At 44.9% G+C, this 15992-nt stretch overlaps 1 protein-coding gene across 7 annotated transcripts in view; it reads right to left on the bottom strand.

The window, feature by feature from the left end:
* Positions 1–15992, bottom strand: part of CLCN3 (chloride voltage-gated channel 3) — a 1613231-nt gene that overhangs the window by 856116 nt on the left and 741123 nt on the right. For all 7 annotated transcript variants that reach the window (XM_044062561.1, XM_044062563.1, XM_044062565.1 and 4 more), the window contains one exon: positions 15049–15255. In XM_044062561.1, the coding sequence (XP_043918496.1) occupies positions 15049–15255 (207 nt within the window). The remainder of the gene's footprint in view (positions 1–15048; positions 15256–15992) is intronic.

Raw genomic sequence — 15992 nt, forward strand, 5'->3', positions numbered from 1 at the left:
CGACTTTGAAGGCTGCCTGACGACAGGACAACCCAGTTGTTATGACTGCAGATGCATCCATGAAGGACATCACAACATTTCAAGAATGGAGACAGAGTAAAGATCAAAACAAGACAAGGAAAATAACACTTTGTCAGCAGGCTTCAAAGAAGACAGATTTGGATAATGCCATGAACCCCAACTCCCCTACCTTTTCCCTCTGCTCCCCGTCCTGTTTGAGATAGAAAGGAAAACCTGCAATCCTGTGAATTTTCAAGTAAGCCTTGACCTTTTCAGGTCTTCATACCTTGCAGCAAGACCAAATTTATGGCACTTTTTAGCATTCCTTCATGCTGTGCTCCTAGACCAAGGTAATAAAGGCAGTGGCCAGTGTAGGTTGTGGCTACAGATCACATGACCATAAGGAAACCCAGCATATTTAAATGCTTTTGGCACTGAATGTAAATATTTTTTTCACCGGTCAGCAGGACTGTGATTTGAAGTGAAAGAAAAGAACTTGGGAGTACAGAAGCTGTGCTTGCCCTTCTACAAAAGTATACTAACATCCAGATTCTGTGCTAAAATGGAATCTCAGAACAGGATGCTTCAACAGCGACCCACTGAAGAGGGCTTTGAAATTAACACTGTTGAATTCTTTTCCTGAGAAAGACTCTTTTTCTGCAGACAACTTTTGCTCTGTCCTATTTGCCCTTACAGTTAGAGGAAATGCACTGATGTACTTGATATAATATAGCTAGGTTAAGATTATACAAGCAGTTGAGACATAAAAAAAGAAGTTATGTACTCACCATAACATTTCATCTGAGTAGTTGTACTTCATTTGTCTTCAACCTGTGGGAATATGGATCCATATTGGATCCGAGCCGGCAAAGATTACTAGCATCAGCTCCGAGCTCCAGACTCCTCTCCCCTTATCCATAATACACCTCCCTTGCCTTCCATCCCCAGATCATGTTTGCTGAACTTACACTTATAACCCGACCTGATAACATACTTGTGACCTATACTTTCAGCCTGTAGGCTGAACATGCACCAAAGGTCCGGGGGAAGGAGGGAGGGACGGTTGAAGACAAATGAAGTACAACTACTCAGATGGAACGTTATGGTGATTACATAACTTCTTTATCTGAAGTAGTTTACTTCATTTGATCTTCAAAATGTGGGGCAGAGTCCCCAGCTACTAAACTCCTGGGTGGCCCTCATGGAAGGATATTCCGGAGCACCGCGGAGCCAAAGGATGCTCTCCTTCTAGATGTCAAATCCAATTTATAACGGGAGATAAATGTATGAGATGAAGACCAAGTAGCTGCAGAGCAAATGTCATCCAAAGACACCCTAGGCCAGAAAGCTACAGATGCAGCCATGGACCTAGTGGAATGAGCTTTAACCTGACCTGGTGGAGACATGCCTTTGTCCTTACAGAAATGCAGGATGCATGAAGAAATCCATCTAGCTATCGTGACCTTGGAAATAGGTTTGCCCAAAAAGGGTCTACAGAACGAAACAAACAATTGATCAGATTTATGAAAATTTTTTGTTCTGTGTAAACAGAATCGTAACGGTCTGTGAACATCCAACATATGTAGTTTGTATTGGGAAACAACACAGGCAAATTTATAGTCTGATTGATACTGACTGGTGATGCCACCTTAGGAAGAAAGGATGGATTGGTTCGAAGAGAAAAGTACAGTTTTGTACCTAGCATAAATGTAGATGTTAGAGTGTATACCCTGCTGCAATCATCACACTTGGGTTATCCTGTTGTCAGGTGGTCCCGCAGTCGGCCCGAATTCCAAAATCTTGGTCCGGCGTCGGTTGCTGTCGCTTCTTCCCTGAAGTCAGTGCGCCAGGGGTATATAAGAGGCATCCGACGCCATTTTCTTCAGTTTTTCTTGCCCCAGATGTCAGGCGCCCCCCCAAACGGTGGTCAGTAGATAGTACCAATAATAAAAGTTTAGCACAAACAAAACATCCCTCCAGCTATAAGCAAATACACCACAAAGGTTGTATCAGATATTAAGGTATTGAAAGGTTTTAGTTAGGTCATAGGGGATGGAGGGAGGGTAACCTGGACTGCAGGAGGGTATACACTCGAACATCTACATTCATGGTAGGTACAAAACTGTACTATGTTCATCGTGTTACCCTGCTGCAGTCATCAAACTTGGGTAGAATCCCAAAGCTAAGGATGGGAGGTGGAGTCAAACAGGGTTAGAGGAGGCTAGAAGGCCCTGCAAAACTGCAGTGGCGAAGCCAGCTCTAGTCTTAGAGTAAAGTGGTAAGTGATAGTGTTTGGTGAAGGTGTGTACTGAACTCCAAGTTGCAGCTTCCAGAGAATATCCTTGGTTGGCACCCCCCTGAGGAAGGCTGTAGATGTAGCTGCTGTCCTGGTAGAGTGGGGCCTTATACTAGCAGGAACTGGTTTTCCATGGTGGGTGTAGCAAAAATGTATGCAATGTCCTATCCATTTGGAAATGGTCTGTTTTGAGATAGCCTTTCCTTGTGATGCTGTAGCACAGGATACAAAAAGCTGGTCAGATTTTCTGAAAACCTTAGTTTTATCCAAGTAGTAACGTAGTTGCCTGTGAATGTCCAAGGAATGCAGGAGTCTTTCTCCTTTGTTCTGTGGATTTGGAAAGAAGGTGGGTAAATGGATGGTTTGATTTAGAGCCACACTGGATACCACCTTTGGCATAAAGGAGGGTTAGTTCGTAGAGAAACTCTGTCTTGATGAAAAATGAGGAAAGGCTCTACTGCCATTAGTGCCTGTAGCTCTGAGACTCTTCTGGCTGAAGTAATTGCTAGCAGCAGGGCAGTCTTCCATGATATAAACTTTAAGTCAGCTGAGAAAGCTGGCTCAAAAGGTGATAGTATAAGTTTTTCCAGAACAAAATTGAGGTCCCAAGTTGGTGTTGGCGCTCTCCTGGGAGACCTAATGTTTTTAGCCCCTCTGAGATACTGCCTTAGAAGTGGATGTGAAAATAAGGGAGGATCCGTGTTGTAGTGAGCTGAAATAGCCGAAGCGTGGATTTTAACAGATGAAAAAGAAATCTCAGTTAAATATTGTAGATTCTGTGGTATGTCCGGCTGAAGGGTATTTTGGCCTTTAGCTTGGTTCCAGGCACAAAATCTTTTCCATTTGTCTGAGTAGGCTTTCCTGGTGCTGGGCCTCCTGGCCTCCAGAATAACATCCATAACAGCTTGTGAAAGAGGAGCTGGCTGGTTGCTTAGGTGATTTGCCATGCAGCCAAATTTAAGGTTTTGAGCTGGCTGTGTAGCATCTGACTACCTTGCTGTGTGAGCAGATGAGGAATTTGTGGTAAAATCCATGGTGGGCCCTGGGCCATTTTCCTTAATAGTGGGTACCAGTGCTGGCATGGCCAGTCCGGGGCAATGAGTATCATTCAGGGTCTCTCCATCCTGACTTTCAGCAGCACCTTTGTGAGAAGGGGCAATGGAGGAAAGGCATACACTGTCAGCATATTCCATCTGAATGAGTGTGTCCACTTTCCAAGCTTGATGGTGAAATGCCCTTGTGCAAAATTTTGATAGCCGATAGTTTTGGGGGTTGGCAAACAGGTCTATGTCTGGGTGCCCCCATTTTTGAGTTATCATTGCAAATACTTGTGGATCCAGTTTCCACTCGTGGGGATCCATGATGTTTCTGCTTAGGTCGTCTGCCAATGTGTTCTTTTTTCCTGGCAGGAATTGAGTTTGTAATTGAACTTGGTAAGCCAGTGCTGTGTTCCACAAGGTCACTGCTTGCCTGCATAGAGGGTAGGAGTGTTTACCCCTTTGTTTGTTTATGTACCACATTACTGTGGTGTTGTCTGTCCTTATTATAAGCTGTCCTGGATGTAAGAGGTCCTTGAAGGCTGTCAGGGCATTCTGTACAGCTAGCATTTCTTTTTGATTGATGTGCAGAGTCCTTTGATCTGCAGTCCATATGCCTTGAACGCACCGTCCTGCCATGTGTGCCCCCCAGGCATAGTCCAATGCATCTGTTGTCATAGTTTGCCTGGCTGGGGGTAAGGTGAAAGGCTGACCCTTGTTGAGGTGACATGTCTGTGACCACCATAGAAACTCCTGTTGAAGGCAGGGGATGAGAGGTATCATTGTTTCCAAGCTGTGGCTGTGTTGAGTCTTACGCTTTTTAGGTACCATTGTAATTTCCTCATATGCAGTTTTGCAAATGGTATTAGTAGTATGCAAGATGCCATGAAGCCCAAGGCCTGCAGAATTTTTCTTGCAGGGAGTTGGGTCTTTGTTGCCAATGTTTTGAAGTATTGAGTTAGTTGTAGTTGTTTGTCTGGCGTCAGATAAGCAATCTGGGCCATTGTATTCAAGCTGGCACCCAGGAATGTCATATTTTGTGAGGGCACTAGTTTTGATTTCTTTTCATTTACTGTGTACCCTAGGCAACTTAGAAGGTGTTTTACAAAAGCCAGATGTTGTAAGAGAATGTCCTTGCTTTCTGCTTGGATGAGGCAGTCATCCAGGTATGGGTATATTTGAATTCCTCTTTGTCTGCAGTATGCAATTACTGGTGCCAGGCATTTTGTGAAGACCCTGGGCGCAGTAGATAAGCCAAAGGGCAGTGCAGAAAAATGGTAATGGGTTGAACCTGCAATGAAATGGAGGTATCTTTTGCAATTTTGTCTGCTAGGGACATGCAGGTATGCCTCCTTGAGATCCAACGTTACTAGCCAAGCTTTCTTGCCCAACATGGGAAGAAGATGCTGCAGTGTTAGCATCTTGAATTTTGGTACTTGCAAGAAGGTATTTAGAACTGAAAGGTCCAGAATGGGTCTCCAAGCACTGTCCTTTCTGGGGACTAGAAAGAGCCTTGAGTAAAATCCTTGGCCTTGCTCCTGTGTAGGTACCAGTTGAATGGCTCTCATGTCCATGAGAGCTGTAATTTGTTTTTGTGCCTCTGTCCATTGATTTTGTGGCAGGTTTGGCATTCCTTTTATCCTTGGCAAGGTGTGGAAATGGAATCTGATACGCCAGTTGTCTGTAAAAAATGCAAATTTTCCTCCCAAGGGAGCTGCCAAGAGAGTTTTGCTTGGCAGTTTGAGGTTTAAGTCATTGTGTTTGCCTTCTAGTAGTTTGGGACCTGTCTTCTCCTCCCTTCTGTGTTGCAGTGCCCCATTGGCGAGGTTTGTAAGGGATTTGTGCTTGTCCTCTGCCCCTTGGGCGCCTGTATTTACTACTCTGTGGTCTGTCAGAAGCTGGAAAGGACCAATTTTTTGTTGGCCAATTTCTGCTGAAGCGTGGGGGTTGTACCTGTAAGAAATGTTTGACCATCTGCATAGATTTTGCCTTAACCTCCATTTTCTTTAAAACCTCTTCTGCTTTAACCCCAAATAAGACATCCTGCTGTAAGGGTGCATCTAGTAACTTTGCTTTAACATGATCAGGCAGAGTTTGTTCCTTTAACCAAGCATGCCTACGTATAACAGACCCAGTAACAGCTGCTCTACAGGAAGCTTCCAAGGAATCAAATCTACATTGTAAAGTTTGTTTGCCCACCTCTTCAGCTGCATGCAACAGATCCTGCATTTCCTTGAATTCAGGCTGTTGAGGGTGCGTGCTCATCTTTTTATTGAGACATTAGGAATTGCTGGTATTTAAGCATGTGAAATTGACAATTTAGTGCTCTCATAGCTAGAGTAGCTGAGGTGTAAACCTTCTTCCCCCACCTATATAGTGCTCTGGAGTCCCTTTCAGGGGGTACAGGATTTTTAGCCATAGAAGCCTTAGACCCTTTGGGACCCTGGGAGATTGTATCTGGGTCAGCAACAGGACTTTTGTAAAGGAATTTGTGTGAGTCAGGCACTCTATAATATCTATCTGGCTTGGCTGGAGCAGGAGGCAGAGAATCTGGATTTAGACTAGATTCTAAGTAAACATCATCCACAATGTCTAAAACTGGAGGGATAGCAAGTGGTCTGTGCTGGGGGAGTAAAAGAAACTCTCAGAGCCTTTTCTTTGAGTCGGAGTAGTCCTAACCTTCCCAGTGGAAATGTTCCCTCATGGTGTGTGAGGTTTCCCCAAAGGAATAGTCTTCAGGGGGAGAAGCTGAGGGAATGGAATCTTCAGCATCAGAATCTTCATAAAAGGGAAAGGAGTAGTCCTGTTCCTCAGAGGAGCCTGAGGAAATAGACACTTGATCAGAGGAGGCATAATCCTCCTCTTGTCTAGGCCTTTTGTTGGGGGGGGGGGTTTGGGAACCCCTGATTAAAGAAATCAAATCTTCAGCCATTTTAAGCATCTGTTTCTTAGGCATGGGGCCTTGAACTGGAGACTGATGTGCAGTCTTCTTTGGTTTTAGAGGAGTCTTAAGCTTAGCATAAGATTTTATGGTGAGAGTAGTCGGTCTGAAGACACCTTCTGAAACCGAAGGTGTTTCCACAGCACCGGCTTCTTCTGCAATGTCATCGGTCGGGCCTAAAGAAAATGGCTGCGTCGGCCAAGTACTCTCTGCTTGAGAATCCGAAGCAGTCTGGGGTTCCAATTCTGCGGTCGCCAGGGGCTGTGCAGGCGCCTCACTGAAAACCAGAGAACCGGCGACCAGCCCAGCCGAGGCCTTGGAGTCTGGCTTGGATCTAGGCTGCCTGTCTTTATCTTTGCGTTTTTTTATGCACGCCGGTAGTCGGTTGCTCCGACGGCATAGTGTAATTAAATTTCCTACCAAAGTAGTGTCGTGCGAAATCAAAGCGTCGCTTTATAGTTCGCTTATTGAACCTAGCACAAAACCGACAACCAGTGACGTTGTGGTCTGGGCCTGGGCAAGGTATACAATAAGAATGAAAGTCCTTATGAGGTATTTGCTTCCCACAAGAAATGCAATTGTTAACTTTTTCTGACATCTGACTGAGGCAAGAAAAGGTTCCCCAATGGGGTACTTAGCTTTGAAGACTTCGGATTGAAATTCAATTCGAAAATCTCAGGTGTTGGCTGACCGGCACTTGCGAACTGCTTCTGCTTCGGGCACCGAGCGGCAAGAAAGACTGAAGAAAATGGCGTCGGATGCCTCTTATATACCCCTGGCGCACTGATGTCAGGGAAGAAGCGACAGCAACCGACGCCGGACCAAGACTTTGGAATTCGGGCCGACTGCGGGACCGCCTGACGACAGGATAACCCAAGTGTGATGACTGCAGCAGGGTAACACGATGAACATCTTTACCTTTAGGAAAAATCATGTACGGGAATTTTATGGACAAGGCCTGTAATTCCAAAAACCTTCTAGCAAAGGTAACAGTGACCAGAAAAGCTGTTTTCCATGATAGAAATTTTAGATCAGCAGTAGCTGCAGGCTCGAAAGGCGGGGCGACCAGAGCTTGGGGAACCATAGTAAGGTCCCACGAGGGGACAGGATCTTTGACCGAGGGCCACAGCAAAAAGGCTTTACACAGTCTAGAAGATGCCAAGGATGCAGAATTCTCGCCCCCATGAAAATGAGAAATGGCAGCCAACTGAACTTTGACAGTAGAATAACTAGATCCATCCTGGAAAATATCAGCTAGGAAATCAAGAATAGCGGAAATAAGAGCCGTGAAAGGATCTAAACTCCTCTGAGAGGCCCAGAAAGAGAAACGTTTCCACTTGCTGCGATAAACCTTTCTGGCTGAAGACTTATGAGCAGCTACCAAAATAGACTTAAATGAAGAGGAAGGTCCGGGAGGCCTAGCACTCAAGGGAACTGGAGCAGCCAAGCCATGAGCTTCAGGCTGTCCAGATTCAGATGAGGCACCCCCGATGGGTGTGAAATCAGATCATGAATGGGATCTAGGATCCAAGGTGGAGCCAGAAGGTGAGACCAAAGTAAGGGAAAGCATACCTGGCGAGGCCAGAATAGGGCAATGAGGATCACCTTGCTCCCCAGTCGACAAGCTTTCTGCAGAAACCTCGGGATGAGAGGAACGGGTGGGTAAGCATACAGAAGACCAGAAGGCCAAGCGTGAACTAGAGCATCTCTGGGGGACTCCCACGCCAGGGGGTTCAGAGCAAAAAACCTGCTGCACTTCACAATGGAAGGAGATGCGAAAAGATCACAAGAAGATTGACCCCACTCGCTGAATATCTGTTCCGCTAATGATGGATTCAGAGACCACTCATAAGGCATCAGAATGGTCCGACTTGGCCTGTCCGCTAGAATGTTGGACCATCCCGGAATGTGTGTTGCTATAAGAAAGCGACTGGTGGAGATTGCCCATTCCCACACACATATGGCCTCGCAACAAAGGCGATAAGATCTGGTCTCTCCCTGTTTGTTGATGTACCAGACTACCGACACGTCTGACTGAATAGCAATTGTCCCTGAGGAAGAAAGGCATGAAGGGCCAGCAACGCTAGAAGGACCGCCCTCATCTCATGGACACTGATATGCAAACTGGTCTCTATGGGGGACCACAGGCCTTGGACTGTCCTGTCTGAACAATGTCCCCCCAACTGAGCTGGGAGGCATCTGTGGTCACTGTGGTTTGGGCTGGGGCTGGAACGAAGGGTTGTCCCTCAAGAATGTCAGGAGAGCTCATCCACCATATGAGGGATGACTGACACACTTGACTTAGATGGATAGGATAGTGGTAAATCCAACAGGGACCACTGAACCGCCAAAGTCCACTGAAGAAATCACACGTAGTTGGACACATGGAAGGAGAGTTACGGTCACCGCCATCGAACCTAGGGCCCTCAATACAGATTCCACTGTCGGGAGATGAGAATGGTAAATTAGGGAGACATGCATCCTGAGGTTCTGAACTCTCTCCAAGGTCAGGAGCACTTTGCCCTGGAGTGCGTCTATTCTGGCACCAATATAGACTATCACCTGTACAGGCTCTAGTAGATATTTGGATGTGTTGATTGTGATACTCAAACTCAGGGCAAGTGTCATAAAGTAGTCTCTGGTTTGGGAAAGTAGATGCCTGGTGGGAGCAGTGAGGAGCCAATCTTCCAGGTACGGATAGACCTGAATCCCCTGAAGCCTCAGGTGAGCTGCTACCACCGTCATCACTTTGGCAAACACCCTGGGGGCTGTGGTGAGACCAAAGGATAGGGCTCAAAATTGGTAACGATTGGCGCCTAGCCAGAAAAGGAGGAACCTCCTGGAGCTTCTGCGCATTTTTATGTCATAGTAAGCATCCTGGAGATCTAATGAGCACATCCAGTTGCTCTCTTGCAGGTACGGCATGATGGATTGTAGTGTGACCATCTGGAACTTTTCTTTGGCAACTGACAGGATCAGGGTAGAGAGGTCCAGAATGGGCCTTAAGTTCCCCATTTTCTTTGGCACCAAAAAGAACCTGGAGTAGAAGCCCGATCCGGACTAATCTGGGGGGACGGTTTCAATGGCTCGTTTCCTAGCAGCTTGGAAATTTCTCCAGTGTTGCTGCCTCCCTTTGCATGGATGGAATGTCCAGGAGGTGTTTGGGAGGTGTTGGGGAACCCACGAAGGGGATAGAATATCCTCTGGATATGATTTGAAGCACTCAACGGTCCATTGTTATGAACTCCCATGCTGTTGGGGGCAAGGACAATCATCCCCTGACTGCCTCCAGAGTAGAGCAGTTGGGCAACCCCTGAGGGTTGCTGCCCGGGTCTGTCCGAAAAAGGTTCTCGAGACCCGAAATTTTGAGGACCTCCTTGGCCTCTGGGCCGGCGTCCATTCTGTCCCCCTCTGCCTCTGGGGGAAGAAGAGCCCTGTGTGTCCCAGGAATACTGAGACTTCCAGAACCACATCTTTTTTTGCCCTCTCTGGTTCCGGGAAAAGGACTTTTGAGGGTAAGAGAAGCGGATCCCAACGGCAGACAGTGTCTTCCTGTCCTTCTCACTCTGGACTAGCGTCTCCTTGACGGTCTTACCGAACAGAGTCGAGCTGTCATAAGGGGCATTGACAAAGGACGCCTTAAAGGGTTCAGTTAATTGGCACAACCTGAGCCAGGCATTATGCCAGACCCAGCTGCCCTAGCTGCTCTTTCCATTGCATGGGAGAGGAGACGCATGGACGTAGTAGATACTGCTCTCAAAGTGGCCATTTTCGCGGAGAATTAAGCCTTGTCCCCCAGTGACATGGACTTGGGTGGAGACTCCTCCAGCTCCTTCACCAGGTCGCGTTGGAGTCTCGTGACATGGGCCAAGTAGTTCAGCGCCCGTATTGAAAAGGTACCTGAATCATACACCTGCTTTCCTAGCTGGTCCATCCTTCTCTGTCGGGAGGAGGGACTGAGGAACTTTCCTGAGATAGTTCCTTCTTCATAGCTGCTGCTACCACCATGGCATCCACTGGGGAGCCCTCGTTCCAGGAAGGCCTGTCTATAGGGGGGATTTAAAACCTTATCGGGGTGCTTGGGGATCGGCTCCATGGTATCAGGTTCCTTCCATGCCCGCAAGGTGATCAAATCCACTAAAGGATCCATGGGGGGGTGGGATTCAAAATGTAGACAGGCCCATGTCGAAGGCCTCCAGAAACACTGACTTATCAAAGGAGGGCTTGGGGGCAGTCCAACCTCCCCGATGGTGCAGGATCTCCATGATGTCTCCAAAGGAGACATTGTCGGGAAGTGAACTTGGGGAACCCTCCCCCTCATCTAAGTCTGTGTCCTCGGTTAGGGACTCGGGGGGGGGGGGGTCCAAGTGCCTCCTCTTACATGTATGCTTGCAAGCCACACCTCCTGTGGGGGCTCTCTGGGGAGTGCTCACAAACCATCTGTTCCTCTGGGTGATCAGTCTGGTGCCCTTTGGGCATGGGCTGTCCCTCTGGTAAGATGACTGGGACCACAGACAGAGCCGAGGGGGCGGTCAGGGGCCTCAATCCGACGGAGAGGACCCGTTCTACCACACTGAATTCTGAAGGACAGCGGACCTCCTGGGAAGCCAATAAGGAGGCCGGTCTCTCCAGGTCCAATGAGAGAATCGGAGCCGGACCCGAAGCAGACGGAGCTCCAAGAGAGGGAACCTGGACCGACAACATCGGAGCCGATGGTAAAGGTTCCACTCCCTCGGATCCGACCCCCAGGCTCCAGCTCCGAGAGTGGCTCGGATCTGAACTAGTCGGATCAGAGATGCTCCAGGCAGCTGCCGGCATTGAGGATAGTCTACACCAATGCCCCGACCAAGGCCAACCTCGGATCAGACAATGCCGAAGCTGAAGGTTGATCAGGGAAGGAGTAATCGGCTGAAAAAAAGGAAGCGAGCTGCCCCCTCCTGAGGGAGGGGAGGCTGGAAAACTCCCATCTGGATCTGTGTACGGATAAAGCACCTCATCATCTTATCCAGATCCATGTCCGATAGAGAACGGGTAGACAGAGACGAGGCCACAGACTCCAATCTGGCCAGTCGGGGAGCTGAGGCCCGGGAGACTGGAAGTGCCTCCTATAGCTCCGGGGAGAACCTTGGAGACCAGAGCCAAGGGGAGTCACAGATTCAAGTAGACTTGCTTGGTGACGAGAGGTCAGGAGACATCTTCCTCTTCTCCTTCATCCTCGACTCTCTCTCCTGCTCTATACCCCTCCTCTGCTCCACTACCACAGGCTTAGAAGTGGGAGTTTGAGTCCCAGCCTGGGAGGGAGGGGAGGCTAGAGGCAGAGAAGCAGGAGAGGCAGTCACGGCAGCCGCAGTGACTGATGCCGAGGAGGGAGGATCAGTGGCAGGAAGAAGCCCTTTGAGGGTCAACTTGGCCTTTCTATCTTTCAAGGCTCGGGGGTTGAACCCCACACAAATGGAGCAATCAACATTCACGTGGGCCACACCTAAACACAATACACAGTGTGTGGCCATCCGCTGGGGAGAGCTTATGGCCACACACTGTGCAGCGCTTAAAAATAAGCTTTTCAGCCATGCCTAAGAAGAAAGCGGGAGAACAAAACATTTTCTTCCTATAAACAAACCACAAACCCACTCACCACACTAGACTGATTAAAATGGGGGGGGGGGCACCACAGACAAACTACACTAACTACTATTACAAACCTACACACGACGCCAAAGTGATGGGAGGGGAGAAAGGGTACCTATACTAATCAGAAACAGCTAAATAAAAAGAAAACTTACAGTAAAAAAACAACCTGCTAGCTGGAGCTCTAGAGACACGATGTTACACAAATCGCAGCAAATGAGATCTGGGGATGGAAGGCAAGGAATGTGTATTACAGGTAAGGGGAGGAGTCTGGAGCTCAAAGCTGATGCTAGTAATCTTTGCCGGTATGGATCCGTATTCCCACAGGTTGAAGATCAAATGAAGTAAACTACTTCAGATCTCTGGTTAAGGGACAATGCAACTCACTTGACAATTAGTACCCCAAAATGACAGTCACAGTGTGCTGGGCTAACACTGTCACCCCCAAAAAGAAAAAGGCCATACAAAAGGCATCATAATAACATGTTATAAAACAAGATGGCAGCCTAAGGATCATGCCAGATGCTACTGTACAGTACAGCAGAAACATGGGTGGGAGTGGACATTAGGGCCCAAATGCTGTAACTCAGTAAATGTATCAGAAAGAAATAGAACTGTTACAAGAAATTCTATTCCACTTTGTTAATGTAGCTGTTCAAAGTTTGTCTGTTTAACTTTTTGATATAAAGAAACATGCTAGTAACTGAAAACTGTATATAACAAAGCCAGATGAAATTAAAGAGGTGCACCAATTAAATGCTTCTGAAAAATAGTCTTTCTAGTATAGACAATGACATCCACATTTTTGGCAGACACTCTCCAGCAAAAATTCCACTAATGGCTAGGAAAAAGAACCCAACAAGGCTTTATTGAGCTTCTTCTGTTATGATCTCACATTTATTGGGCCCCATCTTCTACCTATACTGCAATGCAGCAGTCTGAAAATAAATAAGTTTTGACAACCTATCATGTCATTACATTTTAAAATAACGTGCTTCTGTTATGTAAACTTGTAATATGCTTTCCATATTTTATCTAAAAAAACAGTGGTACTTCTTAACAAAAATGAAGACATAACCCATGGTTTGCCATTAATAATCATTCTGTAGTGCACAGAGCACTGTGAGTACACTCCAAAAATCAGGAAAAAATACAAACCTATAAGGATTTTTTTCAGCGAGAAACCTGACAGTAACTGTACATTCAGAGATGTATAAAACTTGTTACATACCCACCAAGCACTATTACGGTTGGGTGATGGGTCTCACAAGATGTTACTTCACTTTCAGCTGTACCTGATGCCTCATTTTCCGCTGGTGAAAATTTACAGACATCAGTCTGTAAGTCACTAACTTAAATTACAGCAGTATTTAAAAAAAACTGCCTGTGACTTTTTCCTCCAATTATATTACCTGCTGCCTATACAAAAACACTTGCCAAGTGCTTTAACGTCTTTCAAAGCTGGTAAAACACTATTTTTTTTTCTTCTTTTGCAACTGGTAGCACATAGAGCAGTTAATATTCAATGCACTTCAAAGAATTATGAGCAGGTCTCACCTATCATAAACAATTATGTATTCTCAACATGGATGTCAGGGATTCACCTCACGAGCTTTGTGCCAGAGATGTATTTTTTGCCTTCTTGTCTCAAACACATAAAAACATGGTTACAAATGGGGACCTAATCATAACCCTCTCTACTAAAACAGCTTCAATGCCTGCCTATTGCACATTTACTACAGTATAATCAAACTAGCTACACACTTCACAGATTCAGTTTCTGTAGTAAACACACCTGTATCCAAGTCCTCTCTTTCCTTGTTTGGACAGGTATCTTGTTGTCTGTTTATATATATATATATATATATATATATATATATATATATATATATATATATATATATATACTACACTGCTATGACATCACAAAAAATACATTTTTAAACAGTAAAGTGTTAGACACCAAAAAAGTTAGCAAGAATTGTAAACTGACCAAAAAATTACCAAGAAGTGGTTGCTTCCTTATATTTGTCAAAAAGGATGGAGGTTAAACAAATTACCTTTTCTGGAACAGTTTATTAAACTGTCAAACCACCTAAAATACATAGAACAATGAAGGTAGAGACAACAGACTGTAAATAAGGAAATTATTTTGAGCCTGGATACAGGATCTAAACTGCCTAGACATAGTGAGGTGGGAAAGGAGTAAATTACAGAAGGAGAAGGAGTGAGGTTTAAGGGAAGGCATACATTCAGCAACTTTCTGTAAATGCTGGACAGATAACAGCAAAGAAAATATGTAAGACGCATTTAAATGGAAAATGTTAAAATGGTCTTGTTTTCTGTTAATGTATTTTTTCCTATGTTTTAAGTGATAATTTAACAGAAGTGCTTTAAAAAATAAAGGTAGGGACCAGATTTAATCTTCGAACTAGACTGTAGATTTCCAGTGACATTCGGTTCATAACAAACACAGGGGACCTGAACCCAATCCATCAAAAGTTAAAGAATACACTACAAAATCATTCAGTCCTTTGACAGTTGATTATAAGAACACTTTGTTCATTACATTTGATGAATCTGAGCTACAGCTACTCAAAGTTCATAACTGCCACGTTGGGAGTTTACCTTTTTCACCAATATGCACTGACATGAGAATTAGTTATAATCAATTAGGGAACGGGGGCAATGTGAAGTGGAGTTATTTGCCCTCGACATAAAATAATTTTCTGATTTTATCTTATTTTTTTTTACATTGAATGGCTTCACTAAAATACAAAAAGTCAGTTTCATCAAGGTGTCTACTTACAAACAGGTGATATAAACTCTGCATACACTCATCTTGCCAATATATACACTGGACTATGCTGCAGTACTCCCAAGCAAGTGCCTGCAGACATTCTTCCTGCAAGTCCTACATTTTACTAACAAATTATGAAACACAACTAGACTTTCCACATCAGAAATATTCTATCACTGCAAAATAAACAACTTTTCAATACAGCTATTTAATTTTTGTTTTAGTAATCATCATAATATACTGCAGTTGTAACAATACAAATCATCTGTAACGTAAAAAAGATGCAGTTTATTCAAAAGTGCTGGTATGGCACACAAATTCAACAGAAATTAACTAACTGACTTACTTCTCGCTTTTTAGCTTCATTTTTGCTGTATTTGGGGAAGAGGTACGAAAAAATGTTCCCACAACAACAGGCAACATGAACTAAAGGGCCCTCTTTTCCCAGGCTAAGGCCAGACGATACAGCGAGTACCAGAGTAACTGTTTTGATAATCAAGGTCCACTTTCCAAGATAACCTCTGATAATGAACCCACTCAAAATAGTTTTTATCTATAAAATAAAAATATATTGTAAATAAAAAATAATAAATTATTTAAAATACAGTTCTATAAGGTATTAAAACAATGTATCAATATTTTAATTTACTTAATCTTATTTGGTTATACAAACCAAATCCTCCAATAAAGTGCATGTTATAAAAAGCTTTGGCCTAAGTGATAATGCAGTTAAAAATTCTGGTAACCAATTTTATAATAAGCAACACAAAGTACAGTTGTGTACCTACCATAAATGTAGATGTTCGAGTGTATTCACTGTTGCAGTCATTACTCTTGGATTATCCTGCTGGCAGGCTACCCTCAGTCGGCCAGAATTCCAAAGTCTAGGTCCGGCGTCGGTTGCTGTCACCTCTTCCCTGACGTCAGTGCTCCAGGGGTATAAAAGATGCAGCCGACGCCATTTTCTTCAGTTTTTCTTGCCCCAGATGTCAGGTGTCCCCAAATTGGTAGGCTGAAAAATATGCCAATAAAAATGCATGCACAAAAATAACATTTCCTTCATCCACAAGCAAATACACCAAAAAGGTTGTATAGGATAGAAAAGTGCAGATAAGTCCCAGCAAAGGAAGGGGGATGGTGGGTAACCTGGACTACAACAGTGAATACACTCGAACATCTACATATATGATAGGTACACAACTGTACTATGTTCATCGTGTTTCACTGTTGCAGTCATTACTCTTGGGTTGAATCCCAAAGCTGAGGATGGGTGGCTGGGCTAAATAGGAT

Source organism: Protopterus annectens, chromosome 2.part1 (genome assembly GCF_019279795.1).
Source record: "Protopterus annectens isolate FY-2018-M chromosome 2.part1, PAN1.0, whole genome shotgun sequence".
In the NCBI taxonomy this organism is placed as follows: Eukaryota; Metazoa; Chordata; order Ceratodontiformes; family Protopteridae; genus Protopterus; species Protopterus annectens.